At 62.9% G+C, this 24,564-nt stretch overlaps 1 protein-coding gene across 2 annotated transcripts in view; it reads left to right on the top strand.

The window, feature by feature from the left end:
* TTYH3 (tweety family member 3) overlaps positions 1–24,564 on the top strand; it is a 30,803-nt gene that overhangs the window by 2,186 nt on the left and 4,053 nt on the right. Inside the window, exons 2-14 of one of the 2 annotated variants that reach the window (XM_045543015.1) lie at positions 13,700–13,869; positions 14,052–14,163; positions 14,330–14,550; positions 14,916–15,011; positions 16,283–16,355; positions 16,622–16,697; positions 18,223–18,278; positions 18,668–18,760; positions 20,001–20,093; positions 20,314–20,450; positions 22,486–22,659; positions 23,134–23,209; positions 24,130–24,230. In XM_045543015.1, the coding sequence (XP_045398971.1) occupies positions 13,700–13,869; positions 14,052–14,163; positions 14,330–14,550; positions 14,916–15,011; positions 16,283–16,355; positions 16,622–16,697; positions 18,223–18,278; positions 18,668–18,760; positions 20,001–20,093; positions 20,314–20,450; positions 22,486–22,659; positions 23,134–23,209; positions 24,130–24,210 (1,458 nt within the window). In that variant the 3' untranslated portion in view covers positions 24,211–24,230. The remainder of the gene's footprint in view (positions 1–13,699; positions 13,870–14,051; positions 14,164–14,329; positions 14,551–14,915; positions 15,012–16,282; positions 16,356–16,621; positions 16,698–18,222; positions 18,279–18,667; positions 18,761–20,000; positions 20,094–20,313; positions 20,451–22,485; positions 22,660–23,133; positions 23,210–24,129; positions 24,231–24,564) is intronic. The other variant, XM_045543016.1, reaches the window with a different exon arrangement.

Below are 24,564 nucleotides of genomic sequence, written 5' to 3'. Positions count from 1 at the left end.
ATTAGCCACTGAATAATTCACGATATGGAAACCAGCCTGTCTCCATCCCCCGCCGCCTCCGCTGCTGGCAAAAGGCCGGAGCAAGCAGACCTGGACGTGCATCCTGCCCCGGCCCTCCGGGTGCTGGGGCTTTTGGGCAAGCGCTTGACCTCTCTGAGCCGCCATCACCTCATCCTGAAATCTGGGCCGGCTGTGCCTTCTTTGCAGGGTTGCCTGGGGGTGGAGGGCCAGGAGCTCCCCTCCTGCGGGGGCGCCGCACGTGAGGGTCCTTCCTGCCTCCATTGGTGAGGTGTCACCAGCTGTGGGGCTGGCTGCTCTGGTCCCACTGAGGGGGATGGACCCCTCATCCATCCTGACCCAGGGCAGTCTGTGGTCTGTCCCCAGCTGTCCCCCACTGGCTGTGCCCTGCTAAGGAGGAGGCTTCTGCCTTGTGGGCTTTCTGCGGGAAAGGAGGGGCCTGGCACCAGGAGTTAGGGGCTGTAGCATGGGGACCAGCCTTTGTCCTTTGCTATTTCCTGTCCCCGTGGTCCACTGTTGGGAGCCCTGTTTCAGAGCCTGTGTGGGGCTGTCTGTCATACAGCCCTGGGAGGTAGGGACTGTTGCCTCCATTGTATAGATTAGCAAACAGGCTCCGAGCAGGGGATGGGCCAAGATCACAGAGTGAGTATGTGGCGGAGCCTCCATCCTGCTCAGGCCCCTGCCCCTGCCCCACGAGGATGCCCCACTGCAGGGGGGTGTGACTGTGGCATTAGCAGTGATGGAGGCTGGAACCTGGGCCCCCGAGCCCCAGCTGGCCCTATGCTGAGGGCTTTAGCAGTCTTTTCCAGAGAGAGTTGGGATTCTGTAGCCCACAGGTTTAAGATTTCTCTTGGGACTGAGGGTCTCAGGCCACCTTCCTCCCAAGGCCCCCATACTGGGGCCAGGGAGAGCATGGCCCATCGTGGGGCCTGTGACGTTTGCTGCACGGATGGAGCACAGGAGGTCTGCGGGTGTGGGTCCTGTGGGGGCTGGTGGCATCTGTGGGAGGGCTGGAAGGGCTTCTGGGGTCTGCTCTGTGCTGCTCCACTCTCATGCCTGTCTCGAGGGGCTGCTGGCCGGGCTGCCCGGGGCTGGGCTGTCACCAGCCCACCCAGAGCTCCCTGCGCTGCCTCGCTGGGGCTGCCAGGGTCTCACACGCGTGAGGATCTCGTCTTACAGGGGAGAGATGGGAGGCCCAGAGGAGGCATCAGACTCCTGGTGGCCCTGCAGGAGCTGGCAGGGCTGGGCCCAGATGCCTGGGGACCTGGCATAGCCGGGCCAGTCTGTCCTCTGGCCGTGGGTAGGGGGTCCCTGAGGGTCAGGTAGCAGAGCCTTCTCTTTGGCTGGAGTGTCCCGGGCCTGGGTCCCAGCTGTGCCGCTTCCTCCCATGTGCGCTTAGATGGCTTCATTTGGTGGGTCTTCCCACCCAACTCTTGCCAGCTCTTCACAACCTGCATGACCCTATGTCCTCAGGCAGGGACTGAGTTCTTGCTCTCTGCCTCCGGCCCCTCACTCTGGTCTGCTGTCTCCACCAGCCCAGAGCCAGCAGTTGCTGCCGCTGATGCAGTAGAACAGTTATGGCTAGTGGTCAGGGAAGGCTTCCTGGAGGAGGTGTTACTTGGCCTGCTATGGAGGCTGCCAACGCCCAGCGGGCTGGGACTTGCCTATCTCCCCCAGGTGCCAGCCTGGACTCCAGTGCACAGTGGGCTTGCCGGCCTGCCAGCCTTCCAGGGTAGGTGGTAGCACTTGCCTCAGGCTCTCCTGGCATGTGGGGCTGTTTCCCATTGGAGCCCCGAGTGCTCCGGTGTTTCGGGTGAGACCCTGATGAGAGACTGAGGTAGCCATGCAGAGACCCTGGGGAAGAGGGCTCCAGGCAGCGGGAACAGCACGTGCAGAGGCCCTGAGGCAAAGAGAAGCCTGAGGCTCAGGGAGGCAGCCTCAGCCCCAGACAAGCAAGCGTCTGGGAGTGTCCCGCGGGTGTGCCCGTGCGCGGGGCGTGTGCTGCCCCAGGAGGGGTGAGCTGTGTCTGGCGGTGCGCCAGCCCAGGCCCAGCAGCCACTCGGGATTTGAACTCGGGGTATGTGGCCCTTAGGGCCGATGGTCTCCTAGCAGAGCTTGGTGCCCGGCTCCTAAGACCGCAGCACCTCGGGCCAATGCTGTGACTCCCGCAAGGTCAGCTGCATGCCCAGTCTCAGGCTGGTGGCAGAGCGGCCGTTCCCCTGGGCAGGGATGGACAGCCTGTTGGCCTCCTCCCCACCTCCATGGAACATTTGGGAGAAAGGGAAGAGCATGAGCTGAAAGTTCCATCCAGCTGGTTTTGTCCCAGCACGTGTATTTGTAGGGTGGGTATCACTTAAAGCTAGAGTGGCACCGTATATGGCCTTGTTGCTGCCTGCTTTCGAAACATCACGTGTAGCGTTGGGCAGTGTCCATGGCTCTTGGGTCCAGAGGCTTGTCCATCATCCCACAGCACAGGTCAGGATTCTGAAGTTGCAAGTGACAGAGTGTACCAGACACAGAGCACCCCTAGGGAACTGGATGGAAGCTTCTAGAGAAAGCCCTATGTGGACAGGAGCTGATGAGCTAGGCTCGCGGGTGCAGGGAGCAGGGGCCCTGCAATGGAGGGTGGGTAAGGAAGCCCCAGCTGGTCCCGTAGACTCCAGGGTTTCCCTCTGGGCCGGTGTCTGGTCCCGGGGAGAATCTGAGTGGCTGAGTCTCGTCATGCCTGCCTTCTGGCCAGGGGAGTGTGACGCTGTTGGCTGGGACCACTAGGTCCATAACCCTAGGGCAGGTGTCTCACCACCCGCAGCCCGGCCTGCTACCTGGAGTCCCGTTTTGGGCGTTTTGCTGGCTCCTGACTTTTGTGATTCTGGGGCTGCTGTGGCAGCTCTGTCCCTGGGAGTTTCTGTGGGTCTCTGCTCGTTTCCTTATGGTGCAGTCTGGACCTTCAGGAAGTCCCCGAGAAGGGAGGTCTTCAAGGCTTTTCCTGGGGGGTGTCGGTGCTGGGAGGCGATTCTTCCTCAGGGCACCGGCTGCCCCTCCCTGGCTGCAGCGGTACCGGGGCCACTTGGTCTGTATCTGCCCTGCAGATCCCCCTGGACTCCAGGGCCCCTCTTCCGGGAATCCTCACGGCGCTAGGGGACAAGCAGGGAGGGGACGTCAGCTGTTCTAGCTGCCGGCCGGGGCTCTCGGTCATGTTCTGGAGGAACAGAGGGGTCTGCAGTCAGGCCCCTAGGCCATAGCTGCTCTGCCCAAGAGGCTGTGCTGTTTGCTTCTAAAGCATTTTTTGTCGGGGAGCCAACCAGTGGCCCTGGGAGGTGGATACCGTCACCCCAACACAAGCAGCAACTGAGGCCAGCTGGCACGGGGGTCTGGAAAGCGGGGGCCGGGGCTCCTTGCCTCCCCACGGACGTTTCAAGAGCAATTTCGAGCCTGGGGTGGAGGGTCCCTGCCAAGGAGGCTTGGGGTGTCTGGACCATAGCCCTCCGCCGGTCAGTTCTGTGAGGCCTCTGCTAGAGCAGGGGCGCTGAACTGGGGGGACTGAGGTTGAGGGCAGGGGAAGTGCCTTATGCGTCCACTGAGGAACTGGGTGTGTGACTGCAGGTGCGGGTGTGGCGGGATCCTGGGAGGGCCGCTGTTCCCGGGCCTGCCCCCAGGTCTGTGGGGAGCCCTCCCCGGCCCTGTGCTGGGCCTGCACGCAGCCCCCAGGTTCTCATGGTCAGAGTGGGGAGCAAGGCCACAAACCCACCACCGCTGCAGCTCAGCATGGGGAGGCCCGGGGGGAGCACACGGCACCGTATCACCAGGGCCACTTTCCAGAGATGTCCCTGAACTAAGGTCTCCAGGAGGGGCCTGCCCCTGCCCCTCCAGAATTGGGAGTGCTCCTTGCCTGGGTACCCTCATGCTCCCAAGGCCCCCAGGGCACATCGGCCCTCTGTGGAGGCACTGGGTGCCCGTGGTGGTCTGGTCTGCTCGGGGCCGTGAGGGCTGCACAGGGTCGTGGCCAAGGCCGGACCTCCAGCCCAGTGCCAGGGGCAGGACGGCCCCGCACTTGATGCCAGCTGGCCACAGGCTGCTTTGTTCTTGTCTGAAGCCGGAGAAAGGCGTGGGGTGCTGGCATGTGCCCCCAGGGTACTGGCCAGAGCCTGCAGGTGGGCCAAGTGGGTGGGCAGCCAGAGGGCAGCCAGTGTGTCCCCCAGTGGGCACATTCCAGTATCTGCACGCACGTGCAGCCCTGCACGCATGGGCTGCTCTCTGCCCTCAGTTGGCGTGTCCCTCTCCCCCTGAGAGGAGGCCAGCTGAGGCCTGAGTCCCCGTGGGGGCCGCACCCGCTGTGGCAGGGCTAGGCCCGGCGTCGGCCACGGCCATGGGAGGAGGCCAGGCTGTGCAAAAGCCCGAGTGGCCAGTTCTGCCACTGAGGAGGGAGCCCTGCCGGCTCTGGCCATGTGCACTCTGGGCTGAGAGAGGGGCTCTCCAGCTCTGACCCCAAGTCCAGGGTTGGGCCGTGTCCTCTTGGCCGCCTCTCCCTGGTGGGGGCTGAGCCTGGGGACAGGGCTTCAGTCTGGTGGGTAGCCGGGCTGGGTCTGAGGCCTGCGGCTTTGTCGCCAGGGTGGCTGGTTGCGGGGTGCTCGCAGGCAGGCTTGGAGAAGAGCAGGGGATTTTCTGGGTGATCACGCTGGAAGACGTGTCAGAGCGCGGGGACCAAAATAGACACACTTGCTGAGCAAGGCCATGCCTCCTGCCGAGTTCTTTGGTGTCTGTTCCCACATGCGGGGGAGGGCCAGGCGTGGGCGGCAGGACAGCTGGGGCCGGCAGCCGTGGGGAGGCTGCGAGCCTCTCTCTGAGGTCTCAGCCGAGGAGTGCTGCCTCGCTGGGCCTCCTTCCAGGCGGTTCCTGGAGAGCGAGGTGGCAGGGAGTGTATCCCGAGGGCGTGTGGGGCCTCGGGGGCGGGTCCCCATACAGCCTGGTTGCCTGGACCTGGGGCTGGGGCTGGGACAGGCAGTTGGGCCCCCCCCCCCCCCCCCCGGCTCCCTCGTGGCCGCTGCTGGCTGCACTTTCTCCAGGCATGGCAGGAGCTCACCGTCATGGAATTCGTGAAACCCAAGCCCAGCGCAGAGGAAAATCTGTTTTTCATTTTGGGCAGCATCGCTGGGAGCCTGGGCCCCATATGTTGTGGGATGGGGGCTGCGGGCCACGTGGCCAGTTGGGGCCTCGCACCCACCTCCCTGGCCAGGGCCAGGGCCGGGGCTGAGGCCTGTGACGCGGGAGCCCCGCTCTTTGTGAGATGGGGCCTCCCTGCCAGCCTCAGGCTCCGGATCTGTACCGCCGGTGCCAGCCCCACCCCAGGGGTCTGGGGACCCACCAGGCAAAGGAGGTGCTCTGGCCCAGGCTGGTCCTAGTGGAAGTAGGGTGCTGTGTGGTGGGAGCCCCTTCTCAGAGGGGAACACCAGATGGGGAGTGGTGGCAGCAGCTGGTACACGCTGAGCCGACCCTGGCACCCCCAGTGAGGGCTCGGCCCTCCTGGTGCTTCCGGCCAGAGCCGCCAGTCTGCCTTGGGGTATGGGAGCCTGGCAGCTTCTCAGACACCCCCAAACCTTACCTCTTCCTCAGGTGGAAGGGACTTGGCAGTTGTAGGGTGAGGGTGGGACAGGGGGTCCACCCCTCTTCTCTCTCCCACCTGCCCTGTCTGCCCCCTGCCTGTCCTCCCAGAGCCTCCACTCTGCTGTTGGCCACTGCAGGCTCGGCCCGACCAAGCCTGGTCTCAGCTGCCAGTGGACCTTGGGCACGTAGGAAACATCGGTGGCCTTTGCTCACGCTGTCCTCCACCAACAGTGCACTGCCCAACTAGCACGATGCTTGACTGGCCCTTACTGAACCCGTGACGGCAGTTTGCCAGTGTGACCAAGTTCCTCTTCCTGGAGCCCATAGCGTCTGAATTTCCCAGGCTTGTAACCCCCACCATGCAGTCCTGGAGCGCCGTGTCCATCCCTGGGCCCCTGGCCACACCCCAGGCCTGGGCTAAGTAAGATGAACACACATGCTCCTGTTCCAGAATCGCCCCAGAGTCAAATAGGGGCCAGTGGCCCTCTCTGTGGACACTCAGTCCCCACTCCGGGGAGGCAGGTGTGACTCCACATGGACACCCAGTCCCCACTCCGGGGAGGTAGATGTGACTCTCTGCAGTGACTCAGTCCCCACTCTGGGGAGGCAGGTGTGACTCCGTATGGAGACTCAGTCCCCACTCCGGGGAGGTAAATGTGACTCTCTGCAGTGACTCAGGCCCCACTCTGGTGGGCAGGTGTGACCATCACCCTACTGTGCCTGTGCACATCAAGGCGCATTCTGGCGAGGTCCAGGTCCCTTGGTGGACTTGGCTTGGACTCCCCTGGAGCTGCCCGAGCTGCCTCTCACCTGAGGCTGGGCTGGCAACAGGCACAGGGCAGGGCTGAGCTGATGTTGCCACCACCTGCCCTCAGGGTTTCGGGACCTCCTCCTGCCACTGTTGTGTGCCCCTGCCGAGCTGTGCACTGGGGCACAGGGGCCCTTGCTGGTCCCTCCCTGTGTGGTAGGTCCTTCAGCTGTGTGATTTCGGGCCAGTCCCTGGCCTCTGTGAGCCTGGTCCCCACGTCTCCCTTCCCTCCCGTGCTGAGCACCAGGTGCCTGGCCGGCCCTCACCAATAGCCCAGCCAAGAAGGCAGCAACTGTGGCTGGTGACAGCAGGGTGGCAGGATGGTGCCCGCGGTGGCTAGGGTTGGGGGCCCCTGTAGGCTTCCCATCAAAGCCCCTTCGAGGACCTCTCAGTGGGCCAGGGGCTCCCTAGCTTGGGCACTGGCTGTGCTGCCCAAAGAAGGTTGAGTGGACTGGGCAACTTGCAGGTAGTTGCCAGGGGAGCTGCTCTCCCCGGGTGTGTGTGTGTGTGTGTGTGTGTGTGTGTGTGTGTGTGTGTGTGTGTGTGTGTGTGTGTGTGTGTGTGTGTTAGAGGCATGTGTTCTGCAGTTCAGCAGGCCAGCTCGCTGTGGTTTGGTGTGTGCTCCGTGTGCTTCCTGGCAGGTTGGCGTGCTCAGGTGCTGCCACCAAGGTACTCCAGGAACTGTGAGGATGCCCAGCTGGTGCCACCTATGCAGGGCAGATGATGTGCCCTGTCCTGCAGGCACGTGCAGCTCTCCCGCTATGGTGGCCTGGGGCATTTCTGTGTGGCCTATGCTGGTGCTAAGCCTGGCATTGCACATGTGGGTGCCCGTGCCTGCGTGGCTGAGGACTGCAACGTCCAGGCTTGGCCTAGAGACGGGTGGCACATGAGCAGGGGCCATGGTAGGCGTCAGGGTGCAGGCTCACACACACCCTGTCCCCGCACCGTGGGTCCTGTCTGTGGAACGGGACCTCCTGCCGCCCAGGCTTTTCCTAAGGACTTGGTGGCACATGGGCCCTCCCCTCTCAGAGCAGGGCTGGCTTGGGGCCCCACACCTACGCAGGTGGCCGGGATGGGGTTGAGGGTCTTTGCTCTACATGAAAGACAAACAATATGATTTGGGCTCTGGTCTGTGACATCTGGAGACATCCTAGAGAAGGTGGCCTGTGCCGAATATTGGGGGACAGTGAGGTTCCCTGACAGGGAGAAGGTTCCAGGCCCAGGGACAACATGTGCTCGGGTCTAGAGGCCAGAAAGCACCGTGCCCAGCCCAGTCTGCACCCTCCTTGCCTGCTGCTGCCCCTGTGCCCTGCCAGGCTGAGCCCCGGGGTTTGGGTCCCTGACAGGCCTGACAACCTCAGAACCGCCTGGTCTGACTGGGACGGGCTGAGGCCTCAGGCCCCAGCTCTCAGGCTCGCTGGGGGTTTCCAGAGTGGGTGGCGGTTTTCAGGGTCTTAGGGCCCCAGAAGAGAGTCTGGTGCAGGGCAGCGAGGGGCCCCTGCTTTGGGGGCAGCAGTGACCTTGGGAAGGCTGAGTGGGCCAAGTGGAGAGGGGTGACCCAGGCCACAGGCAGGGGTCGGCCGGGCCCCTCTGTGCCTGCGCCCTGCCGGCCCAGCTGGCTGCTCACCTCGCCTGACCGAGCCCTTACATCACTTCCACCGCAGACGGAAAATTCCATTTGGTCAGAGCGCAGATGCTGATCAGACATTTCCCATTCTCTTTCTGAATGGGCCCGGGAGGAGCGGAGGGGCCGCCAGCCGCACGGAAAGAAGTGGCTGGGCCATGGGAATGCCATTGGCACCCTGGCAGGAGGCCATCCCCTAGAAATCTGGCCTCAGGCGGCGGGGGCAGAGGTCACACTGGCAACAGTGCTCTCCCTGCAGACAGCCGGGCTCAGGCCTGGTGTGATAGGTGCCCAGGCCTCTGGGCAGAGGGAAGCAGGGGCCCAGTTTGCTGGGCACCCCGATGCCTGGCCTTGTGCCCCAGACAGGGACAAGCTCTGCATGTTCTCCGTGGTTGGCTGGGACCCTGGTCCCCTGCTGGCCTCCCCTTGCTGTAGATTGGGAGGGTGCTGTCCCTGTCCTCTCTCTGGGGGAACCGAGTGAGGCTGCCCTCTGACCCCAGCAGCCTACCAGTTTACAGCTGGCCCCTCTGGGGAGAAACATGCCTGCCAGAGAGAAAGCTGTCCCAGCCTCTTGGAGTTTGGGGGGAGGGGAGCCCCATGTTTCTCAGCCCCTTCTGTGTGTGGGCTCCACGCAGCAGTCCTGGGAGGTGACCTGGAAGGTGGGCATGGAGAGGCAGGGTGGCTTTCCCTGCTCTGTTGATGAACTTGGTGTAGCCACCCAAGAGGTGCAGGCAGACCCCGGGACACAGAGGGTGGACATGGGGGCCCGAAGCGCTTCCTGGCACTGGATGAGAAGAGGGGAGGAGGAGAAAAGACACGGGATGCGGAACACCTGCTTCCCTGAATCAGGGGAATGGGGGGTACTGGCACCTGGAGCTCTGCCTGTCACTGCCCTGGGGTTGGAGTGACTCTTGAGTCCCTAGGTGACCCCCCCTGCGCCCCGCTCGGAGCCCCAGGACATGTTTTCACCCTCATCACCTGGCCTGGGGTTTCGTGGGTGCTGGTCTTGCCCTCACCCTGGCCCAACTGAACGGGAGTAGCCCATGGCATCTGCAGGCCAGACCCAGGGTCTTGGGCCCCCAGGCGCTGTTCCCAGCCTCTACACACATTGGCTCATTTCATCCTCATTGTAACAAAGCGATGTCACTGTCTCCATTTTATACATTTTATACATTTTATAACTGAAGCACGGACCCCAAGGTCACATTCTAGAACCTGGTGGAGCAGCCATTTGAGCCTCAAGGCTCTGGTTCACCAGTAAACCAAGCTGCCTTTCTCGGGCCTGAGTTTCAGGGGTGGCTATGGGGGTCCTGTCCCCTGCCCACAGCCCCTCACTCCCCATGGCTGTGTCCCCCAGCAGGCACATGTTGGCCTCTGGTGGCCCCTGGGGGCGGGGTGCCAGCAAGACTGTCCACAGTCATCACAAACTGAGCAGGGCCCAGACTCTGGTTTCCTGTCACCTGCCTTGCAGATGCCAGGCCCTTCTCTCAGGTGACAGCCCTGGGGGGGGAGGGGGATGGTCACAACCATTTCACAGAGAAAGAACGAGGCCCAGAGGGTGGCAGGGCCTGACCAGAGACGTGAAACCCACAGGTGGTGAAGCTGGGGCTCAGACCCCTGCACGGCAGCGTCCAGGGCCTCCCATGCCCGCTGAGACAGCTCCGACAAGTTCCTGTTTTTAATAAGGAGATAGTTCATGCTCATGGTTAAAAAAACGTGACAGCCACGTGAGATGGATGGAGAGCACAGCCCCTCCAGCCCTCCCAGGGTGGCCAGCAGGGGGCTGCCCTGGTGCCTTGCTGACCACTCTCGGTGGCTCGGCACCCTCGGGCCCTAGCGCTGGCCCTTCCTGGACGTGGATGTGGAGCAGGAGGCCAACCTGGCGCTGTTTAACATCTCCGACCCCCTGGTGCTCCCAGCCTGGGCCACCTTCTGTTTTCTCCTAGCACCTCCCACCTTCCAGCAGGCCCCACAGTTTTCTTATGATGATGTGCAGGTGGCTCTGAGGGCAGGGGACTCCGTCATCTGCCAGGTCTCTGCCTGTGCCTGGCACCCAGCACCTCGCCTGGTACCTGGCAGTGTCTGCCACCAGCTGTGGGCACCTCCTGCGGGATGTCACCCCTCTGCACGAGGCGGTGCGGCCGATGGGTGGGAGGGATGGGCTTGCCACGCCCCAGATCCTGTTTGGCCGGTAGTGTTTATCTCATCTGGCAGAGGGGAGTGGGTGGTCCCGGCGCCGCTGAGGAGGTGATCCCAGCCTGCAGGCTCTTTGATGTGTCGCGATGATCACCCGAGCACCGGTGGACACGCCAGGCTGCCAGAGCCAAGGCTTGGCGCCTGCTTAGGTTCTGCCTGCGCATGCCTGGGACCAATACCTCATGTCCCCAGGCCCCAGCTTCCTCACCCCCAGGAGGGACTTCCCTGCGAGGATGTGAGCTCTAGGTGAGGGATGCAGCCCAAACAGGCTCTCCTGGAGCTGGTCCCATGGTGAGCAGGGCGGGGCTGACTCCAGCCAGGCCAGGAGGGCTCTGTGAGCCAGGAGCAGAAGGAGGGCTCACCAGAGGGGCCAGGCAGGGCTGCGGTGGGCTGGCTGACATGGCCCCGCATTCGTGGGGAGCCCCAGGGTAACCCTGGCTATGGAAGTGCAAATGTCGTGGGCCCAGGTCCTTTAGAGCAGTGGCCCCCGGAGGAGTGGTCAGCTGCCCTGCAGGTGTGCTCTGCCCCTAGCCTCTCACCTGTAAGGAAGAGACTGGCAGGGCCTGCGGTGACCAGGGGTGGGGTCAGCACCTCCTGGCCATGCCCAGCCCCATGCAGGTGAGGGCAGACCCAGGACATTGCTGTTCCAGGCACCGTGACGTTTACTGATAGCTGTGTGCAGAGCCTGGTGCTGGCGGGGTGGGGGTGGTGCCAGGCTACAGGACCGGGCAGAGGTGGCCCCCACCATGGGACGGGCCTCTGAGTCTCGGCGGGTGCTTGATTCCTGCCCAGGGGCCCCCACTGCAGCCTGGCCTGTCTGCCTCCCTGTGTGATCTCGGGTGAGGGCCCTGGGGCCTTGGAGGCCTGACTGTGACGTGAGCACCTGGGACCTCAAGGGAACCCTGGGCTGACGGAGGCTCTGGTGCCAGCTCCCTGCTCCCCTCTCCTGCCCAGCCGGCCAGCAGGTGCCAGGGCCTTGGCAGACCTCTCCTGCCATGCAGGGGTGGTGGGTGGCTGTGCCCGGCTGAACGAAAGGAAAGCTGCCCACCCCGGCGCCCTGTTTGCTTATTGCTGGGCAGACAAGGGCAGTTGGCCGGACAAGAGCTGCAGCCTGTGACTGCAGCCTCACGGTGGAGCCCTGGCCTGTCCCTCAAGGGCCCTCCCATACTGTGCCCTGGACAGGGGCAGAGGCCCAGCCTCCAGACAGCACATCAGCCCCCAGAGCACCAGCATGGGCCCTGGTCAGCACCTCCCTGGCCAGATGGAAGGTGGAGAGGCCTCCTCTGGTGTGGGCATCAGCCAGCTTCTGGGAGGGCAGGGAGTGCCATCCTGCTCGCTGCCTGGCAACTGTCTCCTGGGAGAAGGCCTGCTGGGTGCTGGGGCTGCCGATCCTGGTCCCAATGCCCTTTGTGGCGGAGCCTTTCTTCCCAAGGGGGACCAGGCAGGGGATGTTCTGCCTCTGCGGCTCCCTGCCCCAGCCCCAGGGAGGGCTGTGTTGCTGAAGCGTTGAGATGCAAGTGAGGGGGTTTCTCTGCAGCAGCTCCAGCGAGGGCAGCTATGGGGTGCCTCATGGCCACCCCACAGCACCGATGGCTACCATGTTGACATCCACTCCAATGTCCACTCCTGTGGGCACCTTCCCCAGTTAGGCCCTTCAGCCTCTTACAGTACTTGGCCCCCTTGATGAGGCGCAGCCCAGTGTCTACCCCACCCTGGCACAGGAAGTATGCAGACCTTCCGGAGGGATTGTGCCGTGGGCAAGACCACATGGCCAGCAAGTGTGGGCACGTTGGAACCCAGGAGTATAGGGTCGTGAGGCCTGGGTCCTTTCTCTGTCCCTTCTCTGAAGCCCGATTCCTTTTTTTCTTTTTCTTTTTTTTTTGAGGCAGTCTCACTCTGTCACCCTGGCTAAAGTGCAGTGGCCTCATCACAACTCACTGCAACCTCAGACTTCTGGGCTCAGGCGATCTTTCTGCCTCAGCCTCCCCAGTAGCTGGGACTACAGGTGCATGCCACCATACCTAGCTAATGTTTTCTATTTTTAATAGAGACAGAGTGTCGCTCTTGCTCAGGCTGGGCTCAAGCAACCCTCCCACCTCGGCCTCCCAGAGTGCTGGGATGACAGGTGTGAGCCACTGTGCCCAGCCTGAAGCCCGGTTTCTTCATCATGCAGTGGGGGCGAGAGCAGTGGCTGGCACAGGGAGGAGGGTGGTGTCCAGGGAGGAGGGGCTGGCGCCTGACAGCTCTGGGCTGCAGCCAGCACCCTCCCTTCCCCCCAGCGGGTGCTCAGGAAACGTTACTGCTGCATCAAGTAAACCACTTCCTGTGGGGGATGCCGGCCTTGGATAGGAGGGTCCTGGTGTGTCCGAGTTCTATGTTGTCTTTTCTGTCCGGAGGCCTGGGGGTGCAGCACCAAAAGGCTGTTCTAGAAGCCAGGCCCCAGCCTGGCTGAGGAGCTCTGTGTGCCGGGACCATCCATCTGTAGCCTGTGCGAGTGGTGTCCCCAGGACTGCTACCACGGCTATGTGAGGCTGGGCCACCATCTCATCAGTGTGGTGGGACTCCACCAGGCAGGCCACTCCCCACTCTGCACTGGGAGGTCCCTCCCTCACACAGCCCCCAGACCGACCTTGTGATGGGGCCGCTGCACTGCTCACCCCTCCTATGATCATGGTAGCAAGGGGAGCTCAGCCCCTAATACTCAGCACTAGCACTGGGGAGGGGGCTCCCTCCCAGGACCGAGGTAGGAGCTCTCTGGGCCTGGAAGGGCAGGGCCCTGGTGATGAGGATGGGAGGTGATGCTCACTGCCCGGCCCTGGCAGGGTGACCAGGATGTCACCTCTCCAGGGGAGGCAGCACCATCCCTTTCTACGAAAGAGAAAACAGGTGCAGGAGATCAAGGGACCTCCTCAGCCACGTGACCAGTCAGCAAGGGTGCTGGCCCTGCCAGCCTGCTGGGTCCCTCTGTCACCCTTATCCCCTGGCTGCCCGCCACCCACTGCCTCTTCTCAGGGCCTGGTCAGACACCCTTGTTCAAACATGTCCTGAGCCCCTGCCCTAGACTTGGGGGCCCAGGAGGTGACAGGCTCCCATGGGGAGGGGGGAACTAGGCCTGGGAGGCATGGAGGCCTTGAGTGGGCCCACCTGGCCCCTCCTAGTGGGGCTTGGAGTTCTATCTTGATGTCCTGCAGAGTTGAGGATGACGAATCTGGGGTCCCAGGTGTGGTGTTCAAGTCTGGGTGAGGACAGGAGTGTCACTTAGGTGTTGGGAGCCTCCATTCCTCACCTGTAACTCGAGGACAGGGCCCACCTCCTAGGGCTGTGGGCAAAATTAAATAAGAGTGTGCGCCAGGTCCCTAGGTCGGGGACAGGGCGCGGAGTTCGCTGTCACAGTTTTCTGGGGGTGGAGGGCGGGGTCCAACCCTCCAGCACCGCTTCTCACCCGCCTGCAGGCACTGCTGCTGCTGGGAGCCACCGCCCTGGCCTGCCTCGCCCTGGACCTCCTCTTCCTGCTCTTCTACTCCTTCTGGCTGTGCTGCCGACGGCGCAAGAGCGAGGAGCACCTGGACGCAGACTGCTGCTGCACGGCCTGGTGCGTCATCATCGCCACGCTGGTGTGCAGGTGAGCGCGGTGGGGCGGGGCCGGACGGAGGGCGGGGCCGGACGGAGGGCGGGGCCGGACGGAGGGCGGGGCCGGACGGAGGGCGGGGCCGGACGGAGGGCGGGTGGGGCGGGGCTCGCGGCAGGGATGGGCGGGGCCGAGGGACGGATCGCCCCTGCCCTCACCCGGCCCTGCCCCAGCAGTGCCGGCATCGCCGTGGGCTTCTACGGCAACGGGGAGACCAGCGATGGCGTCCATCGAGCCACCTACTCGCTCCGCCACGCCAACCGCACGGTGGCCGGCGTCCAGGACCGCGTGAGTGGCCAGGAGTTGGGTTCTGGGGAGCTCTCCTCCTGCTCCCGAGCCCCCGTGTCTGTGCAGGCGGGCGGGGCCGCTGCGGTGCGGGCTGTGCAGGAGGATCCCGCGCCCACGGGGACTGGGGCGCCCGTGCCTGGCCTCACGCCCGCTGGCCCTGGCGCAGGTATGGGACACCGAAGCAGCCCTGAACCGCACGGCGGAGCCCAGCCTGCAGAGCCTGGAGCGGCAGCTGGAGGGGCAGCCGGAGCCCCTGCGGGCCGTGCAGCGGCTGCAGGGCCTGCTGGAGACGCTGCTGGGCTACACGGCCGCCATCCCCTTTTGGAGAAACCCTGTGGTGTCGCTGGAGGTGCTGGCAGAGCAGGTGGATCTCTATGACTGGTACAGGTGCGACTGCACCCGCTTTCCTGCCCGCCCCACCAAGCCAACTGGACCTGGGTTGAGCATCACCTTCCCTGAGCTAGTTTTGCTCTCAGCACCTAATTTAATACTTGAGGTTTTGCAGGTGGGGGCAGCCAGGGCCACTAGAGCTCACAGGCAGTGACAGGAGTCCCCCAAGTGGACTTTTTCAAGAATCAACATTGTCCCCATGTGCCAGAGCTGCCTGTGGGGCCCCTCCTGGGTGCCAGGCTTTTTGCCCCTGCTCTGCCTGGCCTATGCTGGTGCCTCCTTGCCCCCTTGCCCCCTCCTCCCCCCACCTCTCCCCGGCCTGCGTCCGCTGGTCCCTGGCCTACACCCACGGTTGCCCGCAGGTGGCTGGGCTACTTGGGCCTGCTGCTGCTCGATGTCATCATCTGCCTCCTGGTGCTGGTCGGCCTCATCCGGAGCTCCAAGGGCATCCTGGTCGGGTGAGTCCGGGTGGGGAGTCAGCCACCTGGGAGGCGATGGCGGAAGGACTGGGTGAGGTACTCATAGCAGCTACCCCCAATCTGTGGATCCCAGCCACAGGGTCTGCAGTGGGACCTGCATGAGACCCTTACTGGCTGGTCTGCTCTGAGATGCTCCTCTGGCCCCATGGCTTGTGCCATGTGGCCAGCGTCCTGGGCACACTTGCGCTCACCCTGGTCTTGGTTTCCTGCTGTGCCCCTCTTCCTGCAGGAGTCTGCACCTGCGGTACTTATAGTCCAGAGACCGGAAGCAGCCTGCCCAGGTCCCCAAGCGCTTGAGGACCCAGATCAGGCTGGGGCCTCCTTTCTCTGCCTTGCCCTGTCCTTGGGTCTTGAGGCAGCCTGGGTTCCAGCCCTGGCTCTGCCACTTACTAGGCTGGTGACCTTGGGCAGGTGGTTAATGAGTGCTGAGCCTCCATCTCCCTGTCTGGAAGACAGGTGAATGCTTATGCAAAGGGTCGCTGTCCCCACTGCACAATTGCACAGCCATGTCCTGGCTCCTCCCTAGGCCAGGCCTGAGAGAGATCAGAGGACAACAATCCAGCCCCAACCCGAGTGGCACTCACAGGCTACGGGGAAGATGAATGAGTGAAACGTGCCATGTGCTAAAAGAGAGAGCGTCCTGGAGCAACATGGAGCCGGGGCGGGAGGCAGTGGGAGGGAGTGCGGACCAGCAGGGACTGCAGTGTGCTCGCTCCGCCCAAGGAGACCTGGGAGAAGGGGCGTTGAGCAGAGGCCTGAGGGAGCAGGGAGCACTTGGACACCTGGGAAAGGGTGTTTGATGCCAGTGTGCTCAGAGCTGCGGGAGGCCTGTGTGTCTGGACCGGAGGGGCCCAGGGAGGTAGGTGAGCCCAGGCCGAGGTTAGCCCCTTGGGCCACTCTGTGGACAGCAGGCTGCGGGGCCCAGAGTGAAAGTGGCCACTGTTACCTGCTGAGGAGAAGCACCTGGGGAGGGGCTGGGGAACAGGATGCGACCTGGCCTTCCCCACCCTCCCTGCCTGCAGCTCTGAGCTCTCCGGGCTCCAGCCCAGCCCACCCCAGCCAGGGAGGGGCATCTGTCTGGGCCCCGGGCTTTGGGCAGCTCTGGCTGAGGCCAGGCCATGGGAGGAGCCACAGCCCCAGTGGGGGCTAGACCCCCAGATGGGCCCTGGCCCCTGCCTTCTGGCCTGCAGCCCGCAGGCCGCACATCCCCCCCAGCCTGGGGGCTGCTGACTGGCTATCTTTGCCCCAAGGGTCTGCCTGCTGGGCGTCCTGGCCCTGGTCATCAGCTGGGGCGCACTGGGCTTGGAGCTGGCCGTGTCTGTGGTGAGTGGAGGAGGGGACTGGCGAGCCCCATCTGCTGGGCCTGGGCACGGGGCAGCCACGTTCCTTTCCCCTCCCCGTCTCCCCCAGGTCACTGGGTCCCGAGAGCGGAGGGAACCTACCATAGGCTCAAGCACGTCCCTGTCTCCACCCTCCTGAGCCAAAAGCAGACCCTGGGGGCCAGGTTCTACCCCCGAGGTCCCAGGGTGGGGACAGCTTCCCTTTGAGGCCAGCTTGGTCACCCCTCTTCCTGCCTGCACCCATGCCAGGGCTCCAGCGACTTCTGTGTGGACCCCAACACCTACGTGAGCAAGATGGTAGAGGAACACTCAGTGCTGAGTGGGGGTGAGTCTGCGGCGGGGTCGGGGGGAAGCGGGAGGGCAAGGCGGCTGAGGCAGAGGTGCCCCTCTCACAGGCCGCGCTCTCAGGGAGACAGGTTGCGGGAGGCTCTGGGGGATCGGGGGACCAAGCGATCTGGTCAGGGAAGGCCTGCCAGACAGGTGGCGGCAAAGTTGAGCCAGAGAAGGCTGCATCTTGTGCTGAGGCAGAAACGTGATGAGTTTGCGAGGCAGGAAGTGGACCAGTGGGGCAAGGAGCTGGGGGAGGCCACAGGGCTGGGTCACAGTGGTGACCCTGGGCTTTAGAGGGAGGGAAGCGGAGAGATGGGACCCAATAAGCGGAGAGATAGGTCCCTTTGAAAGCTTCTCCGGGCTGCTGGGGTCACCAGGGTGGTGAGGGGGACTCCTCAGGCAGGAGAGAGTGGAGACAGCAGGGGCTGAATACTCGGGCGGAAGGTGCACGGGGCTGTGCTTTGACTTCCTGGTGAGCGGGGTGCAGGGGCCCTGGTCTGGGCGGCTCCTTGCAGCAGGGCCATGAGTCGTGTGGGGGCTGGGGGAGCAGGCCGGAGGCAGGTCATAAGTTTTGGCCAAGTTTGCGACTCGGGGTGGACATCAGAGAGGCAGGACGTGGGACTCTGGGAGTCAGGGTGCAGTCGGGCTGGGCACTGCTAAGCTTGTGGGGCCCCGTTATGGGAGTATTATGCGTTCCCTAACAGAAAACAGAGGGGCTGTCCCTGCGGGGCACCGAATGACCTGGAAAAGCCCATTCCTGTCAGGACCGTCCTGTCACCCTTTGTCCACCAAAGCCACGGGATTAGCTTGTGGGCTGGTTTTATAGCTCATTTTGTGGAAGGAACCAGTTCCACCGAAGCCTGAGGAGCCCCTCACCTTACCCTGGGGGTGAGGGTGGGAGGAGTGGGCCCGCGCTGCTGGGGCTGGCAGGGCTGGTGACCACTGGCCCCACCCCGCCCTCGGCCTTGGTGCCAGCAGCCTGGGCTCTCCGGGTCCCCACTGCTTGGGCTCGTGGGACCTTGGCAAGCATGAAAGCCCCCACCGTGCTCAAGTAAGCACGCACACACACGCACACGCACGCACACAGGTGCTTCAGTGCACACGTGTGACTGTGGGCTCCAGCCTGCAGGCCAGAGAGCCCCGCACAGAAGGCTGCGAGGCCAGCTGGATCGGCTCCATTTTACAGGTGGCTAAAGTGAAGACCGGTGCTTTATGTTTCTGAGAACTTTTATTAGTTTTTCAACTTCTAAAACCTTCTTTTTTTTCTTTAACATCCTTTCATAATTGGAAGAACTAAACTTGTAGAGAGTTCAGAAGGTGGAACCCAGGCAAGGGGCAGGTGTGTGGGGACCCCAGGCTCGTTGAGGCTGGATGGGAGCCCAGAGCCCAGCGCTGGGTGCAGGGGCAGGTGCAGGTGCACGCAGACACACGTGCGACATGCATGCATCTGGATACACACGCACACGCATGCAGTCACATGCTAACGGTCTGGGCTCAGCTGCTGCGCCTCCTCTCTGCAGATATCCTGCAATACTACCTGGCCTGCTCGCCCCGTGCTGCCAACCCTTTCCAGCAGGTGAGAGTGAGGCTGGCCCTAGGGGGCCAGGGGTGGGGGCCGGGGTATGCGGGGAGAGTCTGAAGCACCCCATTTCTGTGTGGGAGAGGCCCTGCAGCCTGCAGGACTCCAGGTGCTATGGGAGGTAGCTGAATGGGGGCTGTGCTGGGGTTACTACCCTGTGCCCTGGGCGCAAGCCTACTGGGGCAACCTGGTTAACACACCCCCATCCTTGGGACTCCTGGGGCTGCCTGTGGTGTGAGTGAGAGGGGCCCCGGGGACACCTGCAGCCAGGGAGTGGTGCCCTACTGGCCTTGAGGGCAGGCTGCCCTGTTGGGGGGCCTGGGGAGGGAGGGAGGGGCAGGCCGGCCCCCGCCCCCACTGCCATCAGCCACCTCTCCCTGGAGCAGAAGCTGTCGGGCAGCCACAAGGCACTGGTGGAGATGCAGGACATCGTGGTCGAGCTCCTGAGGAGTGTCTCCCAGGAGCACCCGGCCACCAAGGTGAGGGCCTACAAGGCAGAGGGGAGGTGCGGGCAGGGACCCTCTTTTCTTCGCATAAAAGGAATTTGGGGTACAAACACAGCTCAGGGCAAATTTGGGAAAGGCAGTGGGCTGGCCAGACAGGGACCTGGTATTAGGGCTGGGGGTGGTTCCTGTTTGCTTCCCACCCTTTCTACCTTCCTTCCCTCCTCACTCCTTCTCCCTGGGGTTTTGGTAGGTTTTTAAAAATAATTTTGTTGGCTGGGCATGGGGACCCATGCCTGTAATCCTAGCACTTTGGGAGGCCAAGACGGGAAGATCACTTGAGCCCAGGAGTTTGAGACCAGCCTGGACAACATAGCAAGATCCCATCTCTACAAAAAATGTTTAAAAATTAGCCAGGTGTGGTGTGCACCTGTAGTCCCAGCTACTTGGGAAGCTGAGGCAGGAGGCAAGCACAGATGCACTACAAGATCAGGCTTACTCTGCACAGAGAGTTTTCTGTGCTGTTTTGTAATTTAATGCATCCTGAGAATTTTCCCTTGTCTTTAACTGTCCTTTAAAATACGATTTTTGGGCCGGGTGCCGTGGCTCATGCCTGTAATCCTAGCCCTCTGGGAGGCCGAGGCGGGTGGATCGCTCGAGGTCAGGAGTTCAAGACCAGCCTGAGCGAGACCCCATCTCTACTAAAAATAGAAATAAAAATTATCTGGAAAACTAAAAATATATATAGAAAAAATTAGCCGGGCATGGTGGCGCATGCCTGTAGTCCCAGCTACTCGGGAGGCTGAGGCAGTAGGATCCCTTAAGCCCAGGAGTTTGAGGTTGCTGTGAGCTAGGCTGACGCCAGGGCACTCACTCTAGCCCGGGCAACAAAGTGAGACTCTGTCTCAAAAAAAAAAAAATACGATTTTTGAAGCCAGAACAGGTCCCACGTCAGTAAATGTGTGGGTGGTTTGCTGTTTCTCTTACGATAAAGGGAGGTCTGTCTTCACATGGTGGTGGCCACACTGGACAGCCATCTGTGGGTCCTCATGTCCTCGGCAGGCCCCGTGAGTCCAGGGCACATGCTGAGGTTGCCATTTCCGAATGGCCAGGGTCCCCAAGGCTTGCCCCAAGACCACAGGATTGAGGGTGGTCTCAAAGGCAGGTTGTTGGATACAGCGAGACCGGGGTGGGGGGGTGGCTCTCAAGGGGGCGTGGCTGGCATGGGGCCCCCTTCCAAATGAGGTGCTGACCTCGCTTGGTGCTTGTGCCCCAGGACCCCCTGCTCCGTGTCCAGGAGGTGCTGAATGGCACAGAGGTGAACCTGCAGCACCTCACCGCCCTGGTGGACTGCCGCAGCCTGCATCTGGTGAGAGCCCACTGCCTGGGCCAGAGGCATTGTGACCTGGGGGCAGGGAGCAGGCGGGCAGGCACTCGGGAGGAGGGGGACTCAGGGACAGACAGTGGGTCCTCAGCTCAGCCTCTCGGGGGTGGGTGGTCCAGGGCACCATGGCTGGGCCAAGGGCCTCATACTGCCTGTCCCCACTTCTGTCTCTGGGTCTTGCCATCTCGTCCCTACCCGGCCTCAGGACTACGTGCAGGCGCTGACTGGCTTCTGCTACGACGGCGTCGAGGGCCTCATCTACCTGGCCCTCTTCTCCTTCGTCACTGCCCTCATGTTCAGCTCCATCGTCTGCAGCGTTCCGCACACCTGGCAGCAGAAGAGGTGAGGGGCTGAGCGGTGCTGGAGCTAGGCTGCATAACATGCAGGACTTTCAGGGGCTTTCAGGCCCTTCTGAACACCCATGACCCAGTCCCCAGAGTTGAGGGACAAATGCCTCCTCCCCTCCTAGCACTCTAGGCCTCTGTAGCATCTCTGAGGCCACCAGCTCCCAGGTGAGCATCCCCATTTCACAGAAGGAAACTGAGCCCAGAGGAGCTCCCAGCCTGGGTCACGCGAGTCCAGGGCAGGCAGGGAGGACTCTGCCCCCCAGGCAGGCATCCCCCACCCCGGGCTGCAGAGCTGTGGGTACGAAGACAGCTGTGCAGACTCAGCTTCCACAGGAGGCAGTCCTGGTGGCCATGGTCTCCAACCAGGTGACCAGGATAGGAGCCAGCTCCCCAGGAGCCGCTGTGTGTTTATCTTCGAAGTGGGGGTCCTGGTGGCCCCTGCCTCAGTCTCCCCACTCAGTATCGGGTTGAGTGGTGTCTGGGGGTATCAGGGTCCTTCCCTTGCTGGGGCACCCATGGCTCAACTTTCAGACTCCATCCTCCTTCCAGTTTGGGCTGTGGCAGCTTTTTTGGGGCCCAGCTTGGATGGCAAGTAGCTCAGCTCAGATTTCTTCTTTTGTCTGGATTTCTGTTCTGTTATCTCCGTTGTGGTGGTGACAGTGATTGTGGTGGTGACAAAGAGATGGTCATGGTGATGGTGGTGATGGTGATGATGATGGTGGTGGTAAAGGTGGGGTTGATGATGATGGTCATGGTGATGATGATGTGTGTTGGTGGTGGTGATGGTGGCATTGATGGTGATGGTGGTGATGTGATGGTGGCATTGATGGTGATGGTGGTGATGTGATGGTGGTGATGGTGGTGATGGTGATGGTGATGATGTGATGGTGGTGATGGTGGCATTGATGGTGATGGTGATGATGTGATGGTGGTGATGGTGGCATTGATGGTGATGGTGGCATTGATGGTGATGGTGATGATGTGATGGTGGTGATGGTGGCATTGATGGTGATGGTGATGATGTGATGGTGGTGATGGTGGCATTGATGATGATGGTGGCATTGATGGTGATGGTGATGATGTGATGGTGGTGATGGTGGTGGTGATGGTGATGGCATTGATGGTAATGATGATGATGGTGGCAATGATGGTGATGGTGATGATGTGATGGTGGTGATGTGATGGTGGTGATGATCCTGATGGTGGCGATGGTGACAATGATGATGGCAGTGGTAGTGATGGTGGCAGTGGTGGTGATGGAGTAGCTATAAGCACAGCCCTGAAACCACATGGCCAGGTTCATATCCTGATTCTACCCTTGCTTATTGTGTGACTGTGGGCAAGTCTCTTAACCACCCTGGGCCTCAATGTCCCTAACTGTGAAAAGAGAGTTGTAAGAGGACACACCTTGAGGGTCGGGTGAGCACTAGGTAAGCCTGGTGTAGGCCTGACTGATGGTCACCCCTCAGCCACCAGCAACCACTGTCCTCACCACCATGAGCCCAGCCCAGCATCCCATCTGGGCCCAGGCGTGGCGTGGAGGGCTCCAGAGTAGCAGAGGCCTGGCCCACAGCTCCCTCGCCCCGCCCTGCAGCAGCCTGCAAGGAGGACTGGACAGGAAACCAGAGGGCAGCAGGGCAGGGAGAGCCGGCTCAGGCCACTCAAGGGTGCACATGGTCCCTGATGGCCCTGCAGAGCCAAAGGAGGGCATCCTGGCTTCCAGGCACTGGCCTTCTGTGGTCCTCCAGGTGGGGCCTTGGGCCCTTCTTTCAATGAGCAGACAACATCGCCACGTGCAGGCCGCAGTAAGGGCCTGGCACTCAGGTGATCCTCGGGTCTGTTAGCACCCCACCTCACAGGGGACAAGGCTGGACACAGAGCCATGGGACCTGCCCACAGTCCCGCAGTGTGTACGTGGCCAGGCCAGGGCTGGGACCATGGGTATCTGCACCAGAGCTGACCGCCATGGGTCTTGTGGCTGGCTCCTTCCTGCCAGGGCCTGAGCCTGGGCTGGGTGTCCCTCCCTGCAGAGGCCCCGATGAGGACGGGGAGGAGGAGGCCGCCCCAGGGCCGCGGCAGACCCACGACAGCCTCTACCGCGTCCACATGCCCAGCCTGTACAGCTGCGGGAGCAGCTACGGCAGCGAGACCAGCATCCCGGCAGCGGCCCACACTGTCAGCAACGCCCCGGTCACCGAGTACATGTGAGTCCTGGGGAGCAGGCCAGGGCCAGCCTAGGTGGGGCCAGGCAGAGCCAAGGCCCTGGGCAGGCGCCCACACTCGCTACGTGGGGTCAGCCTGGCCTGGCCTGCCTCCTGCTCCCAGGGGAACCTGGGCAGGGGTGGGGGGAGGGGCATGTGGTCAGAGGGAGGTTCTGTGTCTAGGGCACAAGGATGCTGCGGCCAAGGACCCTGTACCCCAGCTACACGGTGGGCTCTGGCCAGGGCAGGCTGGTACCCGTGGGCCCCCCTGAGCCCTTGGTTACTGTGGACCCAGCTATCCGGGCTCCCAGTGAGAACACTGTGCCCACAGCTGTGGAAGGCAGGACCGAAGGCAGTGCTGGGCAGAGCTGGGCGGGCACAGGCTCTGCCTGGCTCTAAGATGAGGCCTCTCAACCCGGATCTGGGACCACTATGGCCACCGGTCACTCACAGCCACTCTCTCCCCTCCTGCCTCAGGAGCCAGAATGCCAATTTTCAGAATCCCCGCTGTGAGAACACCCCACTCATTGGGCGCGAGTCCCCACCACCCTCAGTAAGTGTCGGGGCAGGAGGGTGGGTGGGGGGACCCTCAGCCTCAGAGGGGGTCTGCTGCGCCGCTGCCTCGGTGGTCTGGTGCGACTCTCACGGGCCATGTGGGCTCTGGGGGCAGCTGTGAGCGTCCAGCACTGGGGACCAAGAGGGCTCTCTCTAGTCGGGGCCTCTCGCAGGGTGCCTGGTCTCAGTGGACAGGGACAGGCGGGCCGGCCTGCCCCTCCGGGCTGGCCTTCAGGCACTCTGGGGACAGAGTGGGCCAGCTGCCTGGCAGGTCAGCTCTGGGCCTTGTCCTGGGGAATGGGAGTGGGTGGGCAGGGTGTGACCCTGGAGGAGCTCTCCTGGCTCACGCGGGCCCTGGCGCCTGTCTCTTCCCACCCCACTGGGTCTCTGGACGGTGGGGGCCTCTCCCTCCACACCCCTGCTCCCAGCGGCCCGGGCCCCTTCCTCTTTCTGCCTTGACTCTTCTCCCGAATGTCCACCTGGCCTCAGCCCATGGCTGCTCCAGAGTCCATGGCATCCAAAGAGTGCTGGGCCAGGCCTGGGGTCCCCTCTGACCGCGGGAGCGCGATGAAGACAAGCGCAGGCAGGGCGGTTTTGGTGCCAAAGGGAAGCAGTTTGTGGAGAGGCTGGGGGGAGGGGACTGGGCCACAAAAACAGAGGCTAAAGGCTGTTTTGCTTCCAAAATACCTGCCTCGTGGCCGCCACCATTGTGCCTGCAGCACAGAACTGGGCCTGGGGTGCCTGGGAGCAGGGCCTGCGAGGACCAGAGGCCATCCCAAGCCACAGGCCTCCATGTCACTCAGCCACCCTTGTCCTCATCACATGGCCCCACGGCCTGCTCCCACCGGGTCCCGCACCCCGGTGTTGAGGCTGCCCTCTCTCTCTCTCTCCTGCACCCCACCCCCCGGGCCCTCCTAGCGCTATCTGGCTGCCCTGGACTCTGGCAGCCACGCGGGCTGGCAGTTTAAGCCCATGGACAGCGCCCGAACGCTGTGGTAGCTGTGCCCTCAGAGTGACAGGTACTGACCCACCGGGTCCCCCACCCCGCACGGCCGCCCGCCTGCGCCTCCATGCCTCCGCCCTGCGCTCACTGCCACCCCCCTCCAGCGCTGGCCTCGGGCTCCATCGGTCCTGCTCCTGCCGGGCCAACTCTGGGCGGCACAGCCCAGCCACACACAGACCTGAACGCCGGCCTCACAGCAGGGGCACGAGCCCCCTCCAGACTCTGCCACCAGCTGCAAGTGGTCCTAGGCCCTCTTGTCACCTCCCAGTGAGGAAACCACCCACCCAGGCCCCTGTGTCTCCTGGGCTTGGGTTAGAGAGTGGGGCTCGGCCCCTGGGTGTGTGGCCGGC

This window comes from Lemur catta, chromosome 2 (genome assembly GCF_020740605.2).
Source record: "Lemur catta isolate mLemCat1 chromosome 2, mLemCat1.pri, whole genome shotgun sequence".
NCBI classification, from domain to species: domain Eukaryota; kingdom Metazoa; phylum Chordata; class Mammalia; order Primates; family Lemuridae; genus Lemur; species Lemur catta.
Note: the sequence above shows the minus strand (reverse complement) of the source record. Positions and strands in the feature narration are given on the sequence as shown.